The 13,103-nt window shown below is 50.5% G+C and overlaps 3 protein-coding genes across 6 annotated transcripts in view; 2 read left to right on the top strand and 1 right to left on the bottom strand.

The window, feature by feature from the left end:
* Positions 1-5,508, top strand: part of PHF20 (PHD finger protein 20) — a 108,642-nt gene extending 103,134 nt beyond the window's left edge. For all 4 annotated transcript variants that reach the window (XM_056121154.1, XM_056121152.1, XM_056121151.1 and 1 more), the window contains 2 exons: positions 1,881-2,064; positions 3,048-5,508. In XM_056121154.1, coding sequence (XP_055977129.1) covers positions 1,881-2,064; positions 3,048-3,190 — 327 coding nt within the window. In that variant the 3' untranslated portion in view covers positions 3,191-5,508. The remainder of the gene's footprint in view (positions 1-1,880; positions 2,065-3,047) is intronic.
* A 2,655-nt stretch (positions 5,509-8,163) lies between these two features.
* Positions 8,164-9,064, bottom strand: SCAND1 (SCAN domain containing 1). Its single transcript, XM_056121155.1, has one exon. It carries the CDS (start codon positions 8,873-8,875, stop codon positions 8,381-8,383), a length of 495 nt encoding a protein of 164 aa, XP_055977130.1. The 5' UTR covers positions 8,876-9,064; the 3' UTR covers positions 8,164-8,380.
* Positions 8,874-13,103, top strand: part of CNBD2 (cyclic nucleotide binding domain containing 2) — a 62,075-nt gene continuing 57,845 nt past the window's right edge. Inside the window, exon 1 of the mRNA XM_056121530.1 lies at positions 8,874-9,410. Coding sequence (XP_055977505.1) covers positions 8,874-9,410 — 537 coding nt within the window. The remainder of the gene's footprint in view (positions 9,411-13,103) is intronic.

The raw sequence follows: 13,103 nt of genomic DNA, 5'->3' as shown, positions 1-13,103 counted from the left end.
CCCAAGCCCAAGGTAAGAAAAGTAAATGAATAAAGTAAGGACCAGAGAAACAATAGCTCAAGGGGTGAAGGCATGTCATGGACTGGGGGGGGGGGGGGGGGAGGGCCTGAGGGTTCGGTCCTCAGCATCTCATGGTCTCCACGGCACTGTCAGGAGCAATCCTCAGTACCATTCCACATGGTCCCAAACCAGGGAAGAGTATAAAGGATCTTTAAAGTAGATTTACTGGAGGCTGGTGCAGTAGTACACCAGGAAAGGCCTTGTTCCTGGCTGACCCAGGTTCGATCCCCGGTACCCCATATGGTCCCCTGAGCCCCATCAGGACTGATCCCTGAGGTCAGAGCCAGGAGTGAGCCCTGAGCACCACTGGGTATGACCCATCATTCCACATGGTCCCAAACCAGGGAAGAGTATAAAGGATCTTTAAAGTAGATTTACTGGAGGCTGGTGCAGTAGTACACCAGGAAAGGCCTTGTTCCTGGCTGACCCAGGTTCGATCCCCGGTACCCCATATGGTCCCCTGAGCCCCATCAGGATTGATCCCTGAGGTCAGAGCCAGGAGTGAGCCCTGAGCACCACTGGGTATGACCCATAAACAAAGCAAAATAAAAATTAACTTGGGCCAGAGCAGATAGGGCACTTACCTTATGCTCAACCGACCCAGGTTCAATCCTCGGCACCCTGTATGATCACCTGAACACCACCACCAGTTGTGGCCCAAGGATCGAAAAAATAATACTAGGGGCCAGAGTCTAGTAGCACTGCACTGTAGCACTGTCCTCCCATTGTTCATCAATTTGCTCGAGCGGGCCCAGTAATGTCTCACAATAAATTGTGAGACTTGTTGTTACTGTTTTTGGCATACTGAATACATCACGGGGAGCTTGCCAGGCTTTGCTGTGCAGGTGAGATACTCTTGGTAGCTTGCCGGGCTCTCTGAGAGGGGTGGAGGAATCGAACCTGGCCTGGCCGGGCCGGCTGCACACAAGGCAAATGCTCTACTGTTGTGCTATCGCTCAAGCCCCCAGCCCCCAGAGTCTAGTATTATTTATAATACTAGTGGCCAGAGACTGTAGCAGGGAGGGTTTTTACCTTGCATGCAACCAACTAGGGTTCAATCCCTGGCATCCCATATAGTTCCCTGAGCACTGCCAGGAGTAGTTCCTGAATGCAGAGCTAGGAGTAACCCCCGAACATCATAAGGTATGACCCAAAAAAAGCCCCCCTCAAAAAAAAAAACCACCTTTTTACTGTCTCTCTGGCCCACATTTAGCAAGATTGAAGCATTTTCTCCAGCCCACATTTAGCAAGATTGAAGAATTTTGAGCTAATGTTTAAAACTAGTTTGGGGACTAAGGAGATAGCTCAAAATGGTATGCCTAGCATATGTGCAGATCAGAGTTTGACACCTGGCACTACATAAACATATTAAGTCCCTCCCCCAAGCACTATCAAGTATGTACAACGCTAATGCCCCTCAGCACTACTGTGTGTGCCCTAGTGCCCCCAAGCACTGTATTCCCATCTCGAGCCTGGAACTCTTCTGCCTCTATTGCCAGGCCAGGCATCACTGGGTGTGGCCCCTGCCCAAAATAACTCATTTGTGTAACTCGCACCTGCTAAGCATTAGACTCTGGAAACGGTGCTGTGAAGCTGATTATAGCCCCCAGCACTGGGCCGCTCAGCCCACAGTCAGGTGGTTGCATTGGACCTACAGGTGCGTCTCCCCCAGTGCTGGGAGAGGAGGAGGAGCGAGAAGTCAGGGACCTGGAGAGTTGGAACTGAAGCTATTTCTTCCCGATGCCGGCACACACTGACCTGTTGGAGCAAGTTTGGGGAATTGTCCATGCCTCCTAACTGAAATGCTGTTGCCTCCCCAGGTGAGGGACTACACCTCCAAGAAGGCCCTCCCGGAGGAAGCCCCTGCCCGGAAACTGCTGGACAGAGGTGGGGAGGGGCTGCGGAGCTCCCAGCACCAATGGCAGTTCAACCTGCTGACCCATGTGGAATCGCTTCAGGATGAAGTTACGCACAGGATGGACTCCATCGAGAAGGAGCTGGATGGTAGGCACCTTCCCCGCCCCAGCACGATGGCAGCACTGGGCGCCCGCTGAGAGTTTGCTTTGCACACCTCCCTCCCCAGCAGTGACTGGGAGTAGCCCCTGAACGATGTCCCCCAAAACCTAAAACCAAAACATCCTTGCCCACACTCTGCTCTCTCCTGTACCTGCCTCTGTCAGCTGTCTCAGAGCCTGTTAATAATGGCCATCAGAGAATTTTTTTCGCAGGGAGGGGTGACTGACAGTATCTCTCTCCTCGTGCTCTCTGTTGGAACTGACCTTGGCCTTCTCTCCATTTGTTCGCCCCCGGTGCCTTCTTCTAAAGAATTTAATTTTGGTTTTTTTTTGTTTGTTTGTTTTGTTTTGCCTTTTTTGGGTCACACCCGGTGATGCACAGGAGTTACTCCTGGCTCATGCACTCAGGAATTGCTCCTGGCGGTGCTCAGGGGACTATATGGGATGCTAGGAATCAAACCCGGATCGGCTGTGTACAAGGCAGACATCCTACCTCTGTGCTATCTCTCCAGCCCCTATGAAGACCTTTAAAAACAGATGATCTCATGTCCCTTGCAATTCTTGATTTTCTTAACAGCAGGCTTTCTGCTTTCCACATAGGAAAGCCTTGTGAAGTTGAACAGGAGCACAGAGAAAGGTGCTCCGTTCGACCTTTCTAAGCCCTGGAGCTCTCAGTAGTCACTCGCTAGCTGTGCATGACTGAATAGAATTTAAGTTCACTTCCTCTATTGCACTACCTGCATTTCAAGTGCTATATGCTCAGTGGCTGCTGTTGTTGCAGAAAGTCCTGCTGGACTCTGCTTCTTGGAAGTGGATGGGCAGGCTTTGTGCTCGGAGGCGCGATGAGAGGGTGGGGAGTTGAGATCGCCTGAAACGGTCATCCCGGTTCAGGAGCCAGGTGGGTGAGTGGCGGGAACTCTCTTGGTGGTCTTGCAAGTGTTGCGACTCACCAGGTTTCTCTCTCCTGCCTAGTGTTGGAGAGCTGGCTGGACTACACCGGGGAGCTGGAACCCCCAGAGCCCCTGGCTCGGCTGCCACAGCTCAAGCATTGCATCAAGCAGCTGCTGACGGACCTGGGCAAGGTGCAGCAGATTGCACTCTGCTGCTCAACATGAGACGCGCCCCCCTCAGATTCCCCCACCCCCGTGCTGGTGGGGGGCACAATCCTGGAGCACCTGCAGGAGGAGCTTCACATATTTAAATAAAACCTAGCATGCCGAATGCACGAGACACCAACTGACTTCAGAGATCTGGGCAGGGGATGAGTTGGACGTTGGACAGAGAGGCCGCTGGCTGCCGGACAGGCGAGCACTCTGATCGCAAAGCCAACCCCGAAGGCCGCAGAGAGACTGGTAGGACCCTCCTCTTCTGCACACACCCCTGAATGGAGAGTGGATCTTTTTGCACAGACTTCACTTGAAATCGTGCCACTGATGACAAATGGAATGAGAGCCAAAAAATGTCGTTGGAAGCAGTCATGGGTTCAGCTTGCAGATTATTTCATGGACCTGCCTGTCCATGGTGGAGCACACACCAAGTCTTTGGTTTCTACCTGGTGTGGGTTTGGCAGCAAGCACCCGTTCCTCTCGCCAGCCCGCGGGCAGCCTGCGGCTTCATTCTCCGCGGGCCACCCTGTCTTCTCCGGAGGATTCCTTCACTTTGCATGTCATGGTACTGGGGATAAGGTCTCTAGGCTTTCAACCCAGAATTGGCTGGGTTTTTGGTTTTGTTTTTTCGGGTTTTTTTTTTTCTTTTTTTGGTAGTCAAGCCCTTGCCACCTGTGGAGGGACGAGAATTTCACTGTACCAAGCATCTAGGAGGAATTCCTAACTGAGGCAGGCAGGGTCTGGTACCCGAAGACACATTTTCTACCCACCCTGTGACAGTCTCCTGGTTCTATTTAATGTCCAAAAATGGTTTCCCAAATTTTTGAACTCTTTCACTGTAAAGATTTGTTATAAGAATGTGGTTTGGGGAATTACCTTATTTTATATTGTAAACCAGATTATACGTGTACCGCTTCCTCCTTCCCCGAAGGCTGTGTATGTTCAGTAGTTGCATTTTCAGAATGGTTTAACTGTCCTTTAACATCTTAAATTGTCCTATTTGTATTATTTTGTGAGAACAAGGTGATTATGCTGCTTAATGTCAAGGTATAACCTCTTTGTACCTTTTGAGACAATATTTGCTACTCTTGCAGGTTTTACTGTTCGTGTGTAATTGCTATATTGTTTTTTACCTTACTAGGCGGAGTCCAAGAAAATGTCCTATACTTTGAGGCGTGACCTGTTTCATCATTTAGTATTCCTACCATTAAAGGCAAAAATCAAAGCACAGTTGTCCATTAACACTTACAGTGGGTTTATAGATCTGTAATATTATAAGTTGCAAATATTTACTATGTAAACGTCAAGTAGTTAATAGCCCAGTAGTGATGACAGGAACTCCAGAAACCTTTGGAATGAATGGTGAGGCTTTAAGGCTCAGGTCAGTGTGGTCAAGACGTCTCTACCAAGATCTGTTTCAGGGAATGTTCTGTCTAGTGATTTGTTCACCATTTGATACACTATGAATTTAGGACGTTATCCTGCTGTAGCTTATCCAAAGGGACTCCATGTGGCTGTAACATGTGATGAAGCTGTCACAATTCCTCTACAAAAGGCTGTTTCCTGTTGCTAACAGAGGTGTTTCTGGTGTCGGAAGAAACCCTTAAGGAGTGTGGCATCTATACTTGGTATTAATCAGCAGACAGCCACATTAAAAAAATTGTGACACTTGTTTGAAAAGCAGAGAAAATGGGATGGTTTTCTCTAGCCACAACTATGAGGTGTGATAACTGTTGTAATATAGATTGTTATAGATTATCAATTTTTTCTGTTCTGAAAATACATTTGAATAACACATCTTGGGAAGTCAAACCTGTCAAACCTCTTTTTTTTGGCGGTGTTGGAGATGGAACCCAGCGTCTCACACATGCAAAATGCGTGCTCTACCAGTGAGCTACATCCCCTGCCCCTGGAAGCTATAACTTTAAGATTTTCACTTTATCCCCCGCTCTGGAAGCTGTAACTTTAAGATTTTTCACTTTTATGTCTTTTTCCAAGATGGAAGCAGAAGTGCTTTGCCAAGTGGCCATCATTGGATTTATTGTTTAAGTTTTGTAAAGGAAATAATCCCATTTCACTCATTGGGACTTCTGTCCTTAGGGAAACAGGGAAGACTTCAAGTTCTGATAACCTCAATGTGCTTGCCTAATTTAAAGCCATGTTGAGGGGCTCCATCCCCAATTCCTAGGTCAAGTTGAATTAATCCCAAGTTGGAGCACTGGAAAACTGTTATTTGAATATTACTGTTACCCTTTAGAAATATGTACACTACCTAAGTTTTCTTTTGAGAAAAACTATCCCTCTATAAAACATTGCCTTGACAAAAAGTTTTGGTTTGAGTCATCATTGTAAGTGATGGTGGGCCTTTGCTGAGTCAGCACTGTGGATATGTATCTGTTTACGCATCATTAGGACAGGACAGAAGCGCTACATAGAGAAATGTTGCTTTGGAGCAATATTTGCTAAAATGCAAACTTCTGTATTTGGAAAAAATAAAACAGGGTTTTATTGCTAAGTTTTTGAGCATGCATTACTTACTTTTCCATAAATATTGTCTTCTAAAGAAGCCTTTAATGCTTTTAGTAGCCAAAGGTTCCCAGATTTATTTTGCCTATCATCCTCTTTCCAGGAAAAAGGAAGAAGCCTCAGTTGCACTTAAGGTCTCATGAAACTACTATCACCACCCCCGCTCAGCCGATGCTGTGTCTCCTGAGGGGTTGAGAGGAGAAGGGGGGCCATATGCTCACTTTGGTAAACACTGGTCCTGGTCTTAGTATTTATCTCCTGAAGAGAGGCAGATGCAAACTCAAAGATTCTAAATCCAGGTTGACGCTGTTTTGCCAGGCCCAGCTTCATTCTCCGAGCACCACTGAAGTGAGCAGTTCCTCCCCTGCCACCTCCCACAGTGAGCTACATGTGGACTCCCAAAAGATACCAAATTCTCTTTTTTTTTTTGCTTTTTGGGTCACACCTGGCTATGCACAGGGGTTACTCCCGGCTCTTCAGAAATTATTCCTGGCGATGCTTGGGGGACCACAAAGGGTACCGGGGATCAAACCCCGGTCAGTCGCGTGCAACGCAAATGTCTTACCTTCTATACTATCGTTCTGGCTCCACTTTTTTTTTTTTTTTTTTGGAATGGGGCCACACTGGGCAGTGCTCATGGGTATTTCTTGGTGGGCTCTGTGGACCATATCAGGTGCCAGGGATTGAGCCCAGGTCAACCGTGTTGTGGTAAGCATCTTACTCACTGTACTCTCCCTCCAGCCCCTAAAAAAGGATACTGAATTCTAAGGAAGTGTGCAATACTTTAAACTCATTTTATTATCTTTAATAAAGCTGACAAAGTTTTAGTTTTACTTTAATAAAGCAAGGTGCCTCATACCAGTCTCTAACCCAGGCTGGCTCATTCCCTGTGGTAAGAGCTTATTTGCTGCATTGTTAAACCAAGTGCAAGGAAGGAGGTTTCTCCTTTATATAAAGGAGATGGCACTCACTGCTGTCAGGGACCTCTGATTCAGCAAGTAATACTTCGGGCAGAATTTTCCTCTAAAGAGGTTACGATTAAGGCCTTATCTTGGCTGACCCCAGTTCCATCCCTGGCAAAACATGGTTCCACAAAGAGACCCTGAACAAAAAGCCAAGAGTAGCTCCAGAGCACTGCCAGGTGTGCCTGCAGCACTTGCCTGGCAAGTGATTGATCCAGGTTTGATCCCTGACATCCCATATGGTCCCCCGAGCACTGCCAGAGGTAATTCCTGATTGCAGAGGGAGGAGTAATTCCTGAGCATGGCCAGGTGTAGCCCAAAAACAAACACAAAAATCAAATACAAAAATTAAGGGAAGGCTGGGAGATGTTCAAATACACAAGGTGAGGGTTGGATCCGTTTCTGCTGAGTAGGTCCTCTGACCTTCCAAGCCAGGATTAGCCCCGGAGCACTGTAAAGAGTGACAAAAAAAAAAAAAAAACATGGTTTGGGCCACACCAGGCAATGCTCAGGGGTCACTCCTGGCATGGCTTGGAGGATCATATGGGGTAATAGGGATTGAACGCAGTACTCTCCAGTCCCAAATATATATGTAGCACCGTAGAACTGCTCCCATCGTTTGTCGATTTGCTCGAGCGGGCACCAGTAACGTCTCCATTGTGAGACTTCGTTACTGTTTTTGGCATATCGAGTAAGCCATGGGGAGCTTGTGGGCAGGATACTCTCAGTAGCTTGCCAGGCTGAGAGGGACGGAGGGATCGAACCTCAGGCGGCTCTGTGCAAGGCAAATGCCCTACCCACTGTGCTATCGCTCCAGCCCACATATATATATATATATATATACCCATCATGCATACACACATATATATGAGGGAAGGCATGTGAGAATAAAGTAAGTATCTTCTATGGCCCCCTGAGCCCATCGGGAGTTATCCCTGAGCTCAGAGACAAGATTCAAGTCCTGAACACCACTGGGTATGACTCAAAGGCCAAAAAAATAAGTAGCTCCAGCAACGTAAGTGATCAATTTCTTTACACCCATTCTACTTAAATCCTTCTAGTGGCCTAACATAGCAGGGAGGTGAGTCTTGAAAAAAAAACAAGCAATTCATAAGCAACTGTCCAAATAAAGGACCTGCATTAAACATGTCTGACTAAAGCTTTCTCCATGGACCTTTCGGGTGCTGCGTCCAGCGACGGGCTGCTGTAGCAGAGGGCAGTCAAGTCCAAGAACCGGCTCTTTGCCTGCTCCAACCACCCACCCCAGCCAGACTTCTGTCTCTCCGGGCAGAACAAAGAGCTTCTGCTGAGAGGGAGGTCGGAGTAAATTTAAAAGCAAGGCTACTGGGACCCTCAGGTACCCACGGTCCGGCTACACAAAGGAAATCGGGTCCCAGGGGGCGAGGAGGAGAAACAGTGCCCGGAAGTGGCGGCGTCACAGGCCCAGCCAACACCGAATCCCACAGAAGCCAACGAAAGCCAAGCGCATAGGAAACAGGTTTGTTTGTTTAATTCTCATCCACTCCGAACCGTTTCGCCATCGGGCCGGAAAGCGCAACTAGAAACGGGCTCGGGCAATAAGTGGGGCGAGGACAGTCACGGGTCTGCGGCAGGGGCACGGCGCCGCGCGGGAGGTGCCCCCAACTCAGCGTCCCCCGGTCCCCGCGGCGCGACCCCCGCGCCGGAGGCTGCAGCTCGCCGGCCCCGCCGCTCAGCCGGTGATGCGCACGTCGGTGCGGCGACGCGGCCGCCGGGCCCGCGCCGCCTCGGGCAGGATGGCGAGCAGCTGCTCCTGCACCAGCATCTCCACGATCTGCTCCTTGGTGCGGATGTCGGGCCGCAGCCACTGGCGGGAGAGCTCCCGCAGCTGCCGGAACGCCTCCCGCGGCCCCGCCGCGTCCTGGTAGCGGAACTGGCGGAAGCGCTGGCGGAACGTCTCGGGCCCGAGGCGGGAGGCGGCGGGGCTCTGCGGCCTCTGCGGGCTCGGCTGGGGGCTCGGCGCGGCCCCGACGGCTGCGGCTGCGGCCGCGGCGGGAGGCGTCGGGACGGCTTCGGGCGGCGCGGCGCTGGGGCTGGGCGGCTCGGGGGCGGCCGGCGCGCCCTCAGGGTCCCGTTCCGGGCGTGGGCCGGGCCCGGCGGCGCCTTCCGGGGCCCGGGGCGGCGGCGAAGGCGGCGGCGACGGGGGGCTGCCGGGGGTCGTTGCCATGACTCCGACTCCCACCGCCACTCTTTGTGCACGGGCTGCCGACTCGGCGCTGCGTCAGCCCCGGGCCGGGCTGCGGCGGGAGCTGACGCGGGAAGGCGCAGTCGCGCGACCCCGACGGATGGACGCGGAGCGGGAGCGGCCCGAGCTGCGGCCGAGCTTCCGCGCAGCGCCCCGGCCGGCCGGAAGCGGAAGTCGGCACGGCTCCCGCAAGGACCGCCCGGAGCTCGCGGCCTCGGAATCGCGGTCCGGGCGGGTGTTCCGGCGACCGCGGTCCGGGGGGCGGGATTCCAGGCCCGGGTCCCTGGGGCCGGAGTTGCGGCCGGCCCAGCTCCGCCGGCAGACGTCCAGGACTTTTCTAACAGTCCCGGAATCCACCGAAGGGGTCGGGGAGCAGGAGCCGAAGTCCTGGCTGCTTCGCCGGAGGCATCCCGCGACCCCGTCTGTGCAGAAGAGTGTGCGGGATCGTGATCGTTCTCCAGCCCCTGGACTCCTCAAGTTCCAGAAGATTATGCACGACTGGGCCAAGAAGGAATCCGTAGGGGCCTTTTTCCCTTTTCCTTTTTTTTCCCCCTTTTGTTCACGAGCGGGGCATCGAACTCTGGGTCTCCCTCTTGCAGTTGGTGTTGCACATCCTGAACCAGATCCGCGCCCCTCGAGGGGGTCCTTAGCAGCCCCGGCGAGCTTCAATGGGAATGAGGATGAGGGCGAGCGAGGGGTCGCGGGGCCTCGGGGGCCCAGTGTGGAGGGAGCAGGACTTGGCAAGTCCTCGCCTTCGTCCAAAAGCGAGACCAACAGTGCTGTTAAGAGACCCGTGAGGAAAACTTTGCCCAAGCCTCTATCACGATCACTGTTGGTCTGTCCTTTGGAATCAAGGACCCAGTGACTGTGTGTGTTTGAAGCGGCCAACAATCAGTTTTATTTATTTATTTTGCTTTTTGGGTCACACCCGGTGATGCACAGGGGTTACTCTTGGCTTTGCACTCAGGAATTACTCCTGGCGGTGCTTGGGGGACCATATGGGATGCTGGGAATCGAACCGGGTCGGCCGCGTGCAAGGCAAATGCCCTACCCGCTGTACTGTACTATCGCTCCAGCCCCAACGATCAGTTTTAGACAAGGAAACTGCCCTTGCTCCAAAGGCTAAGGACATCCTAAAGACACCTTCCCGCAAAAGCCCGACCATGACTGCATTGTTTAGGTTTGCAGATAGATAGCTGGATAGACAGGGCGTCCATCAGGGAACCAGCCCAGAAGGAATTTTATTCTTTCTGGCGTCCACTAGTTTATAATCCACCTTTTCTTTCCCTTGGAACCACTCCCCACCCCACCCCCGAAGTCCCCACCTCTCCCACACCTCTACCACCAACACCACCAACGCCCAGACCCCGCCCCGCCCCGCCCCTGTCTATGATCTAAGCAAGACAGTGCTTTTGAGGACCAGACTTCGTCATCTTTTAGCACTAAAGGCACGCCCAGGGTGACCATGAGCCATTAGATTGATTGCAGACATGCTCTACTGTATCTTCATATTTTATGTTGGAATGATATTTCACATCTGTTGTTTCAAACAGAATGGAACTTCATTCAGTAGTGCTTTTTCATTATTTGTTGTTCCGCTTGTGTGAGGGCTCCTAGCTCCCAGCTGCAGCCCACTGAGCTCAGGCTCCAGCCTGCTTGTTACTTTTTAAGTGAGTAGCACCAAAAGCAAACCACTTTTGTGTGAGGTATGTTATACTTCTGTCTGCAGCTCTGCCATCTATTGGAAGTGGTGCTTTGGTGGAATCCACACGCAAGGTTTCATCCGAATAGCCCTGAGTTATCCAGAAGATTAAGCAAAGCCCATGGAAAGAAAAGTTCCTTTTATTTTTAAACAAAAGTCACTGTCACTGTCCTCCCGTTGTTCATCGATTTGCTCCAGTGGGCACCAGTAACATCTCACAACAAATTGTGAGACTTGTTACTGTTTTTGGCATGTCAAATACGTCACGGGTAGCTTGCCAGGCTTTGCCGTGCAGGAGATGCTCTCAGTAGCTTGCTGGGCTCTCCGAGAGGGTTGGAGGAATCAAACCCGGGTCTGCCACGTGCAACGCAAACACCCTACCTCCTGTGCTATCGCTAAACAATATTAAAAGTTTGAATTTATGTCATACATATGGGGACAAAGTGTGTCTGCCCTCCACTAGAGTCCGTATGGTATGGTGCTAGTTAGTGGTATTAAAATAGCACTTTGTCGAACCTGCTTTGTCTACAGCAGATAGGGTGCTTGCCTTGCATGTGACTGCCCCTTGTTTGATCCCAATCCCTGGCACCCCATATTTTCCCCTAAGCTCTCCCAGGAATGATACCTGAGCACAGAGGCAGGAGTAAGCATTGCGGGGTGTGGCCCCCAAACCAAAAAGTAAATAAAAAGCATATTGTGCTCACTGGGTAATTGTTTGCTATCTGACTCCATTTTTCTAATCTCCTAGATATTTGTTTAATAGAACTTAGCTCAAAGAATTCTGTTATGAGAAAAACAGGTCAAAGCATGTTAAAGCATGTCACTGCCAACACTTTGGTTAATGACCTTATTGCTCCACAGCTGACTCAGACATGGCTTTTGTATCGCCACCTTTGAGAAAAGGAAACTAATGCCCAGAGAGATGCCCCCACCTGGTGCCTTTGTGTGTATCACCATTGTGGTTTCGTTGAGCTCAACCCACTGAATAATCACCAGAACTTGGCCCTTGTAATTAACCTTGCCTCTTAATAGACATGTTCCTGAAAGGATGTGATTGGGTTCTCATAGAACAATTTCTGCAGCCGAGGCCAGAGATGGCTCAATGGGCTTCAGTCATGCATTGCATGTGGGGAGCCCCTGCACTGGGAGTGACCCCTGAACATCACTAGGTGTGACCTCAGTAAAACCACCAACACCCAAAAGACCAAATTCCTCAGCTTGAAAATTAAAAGGCAGAACAAAAATAAAATCTTTTTTTTTTCTTTTTGGGTCACACCCAGCGATTCTCAGGGGTTACTCCTGGCTTTGCACTCAGGAATTACTCCTGGCGGGGGACCACATGGATGCTGGGAATTGAACCCGGGTTGGCCGTGTACAAGGTAAACGTCCTACCCGCTGTACTATTGATTCATTCCCGCAAAAAATCATTTTTAATGTCTGTAAATTGCACATGGAAATTGTGAGATTTCACACGCAGATCTGGGATTTCAGCTTTCTTGAAAGAGTGGAAAAGTTGGTTGCACGGGGCCCACTCATATTTCTACAAGTTTACAGTCAGCTGGAACTGAGCCACACCATCTTCGGGTACACCCCACACTCTGTCCTAGTTGGCCTCAGTCCCTACCACCCCCTAAAACACAATCTGTTTGCATTTACTATTGCTGGGGGTGGTTCTTTGCTTCAAGCTAATATTTTTTCTTGTAAGAGAAGAGAGAAAACAAGGGTAGAGGGAGTGGTGTACTAGAGTTTGTTATTCCTGCTAACTTAAAATTTGGATTTCCTCTGCTTGGCCTTCTGGCCGAGTTAAGTTTGCTTCCTTGAGTGAAGCATGTGGCAACAGGCCGTCAGCATCCCAGACTCACCCCCAAATCAGGTGTAAGAACAAGGCCGCGTGGAAAGCCGCAAGGAAGAGGAGCTCTTGTTTTTTCTGGGGGATCAAACAGGGGTCAACCACATATAAGGCCAGCTCCTAGCCCCTGCATTGTCTTTTCAGCTCTTTCATTGTTTCTGCTCGGCTTCTGGGCCACACCTGAAAGTGCTTGCTCCACATGGTGCTCAGAGAACCAGACCAATGAGGCGCTAGGGATGGAACCAGTCCTGCATGCAAAGCAAAGCATATTTCCTAAATTAAAATATTCCCTAAAAATAGATAAATCAGGGAATGGTTAAGACCTCAGGCCTGGAGGCCAGAGCGATAGTACATTGGGTAGGGCATTTGCCTTGCACGCGACTGATCCCGGTTCTATCCCTGACATCTCATGTGATCCCGCAAGCACCACGAGGAAGGATTCCTGAGTGCAAAGCCAGGAGTGACCCCTAAGCATCGCTGGATGTGACCCAAAAAACCAATACCAAATAAACAGAAGTCCAGGGGTTGAGTGATAATACAGTGGATAGGGTGTTTGCCTTGCACATGGTTGACCCACATTAGATCCCTGGCATCCCATATGGTCCTACGAACACTGCCAGCAATATTTCCTGAATGCAGAGCCAGGAGTAAGCCCTAAG

This window comes from Sorex fumeus, unplaced genomic scaffold, assembly GCF_029834395.1.
Source record: "Sorex fumeus unplaced genomic scaffold, SorFum_2.1 ptg000044l, whole genome shotgun sequence".
Classification (NCBI taxonomy): domain Eukaryota; kingdom Metazoa; phylum Chordata; class Mammalia; order Eulipotyphla; family Soricidae; genus Sorex; species Sorex fumeus.
This window is presented reverse-complemented; position numbering and strand designations above follow the sequence as displayed.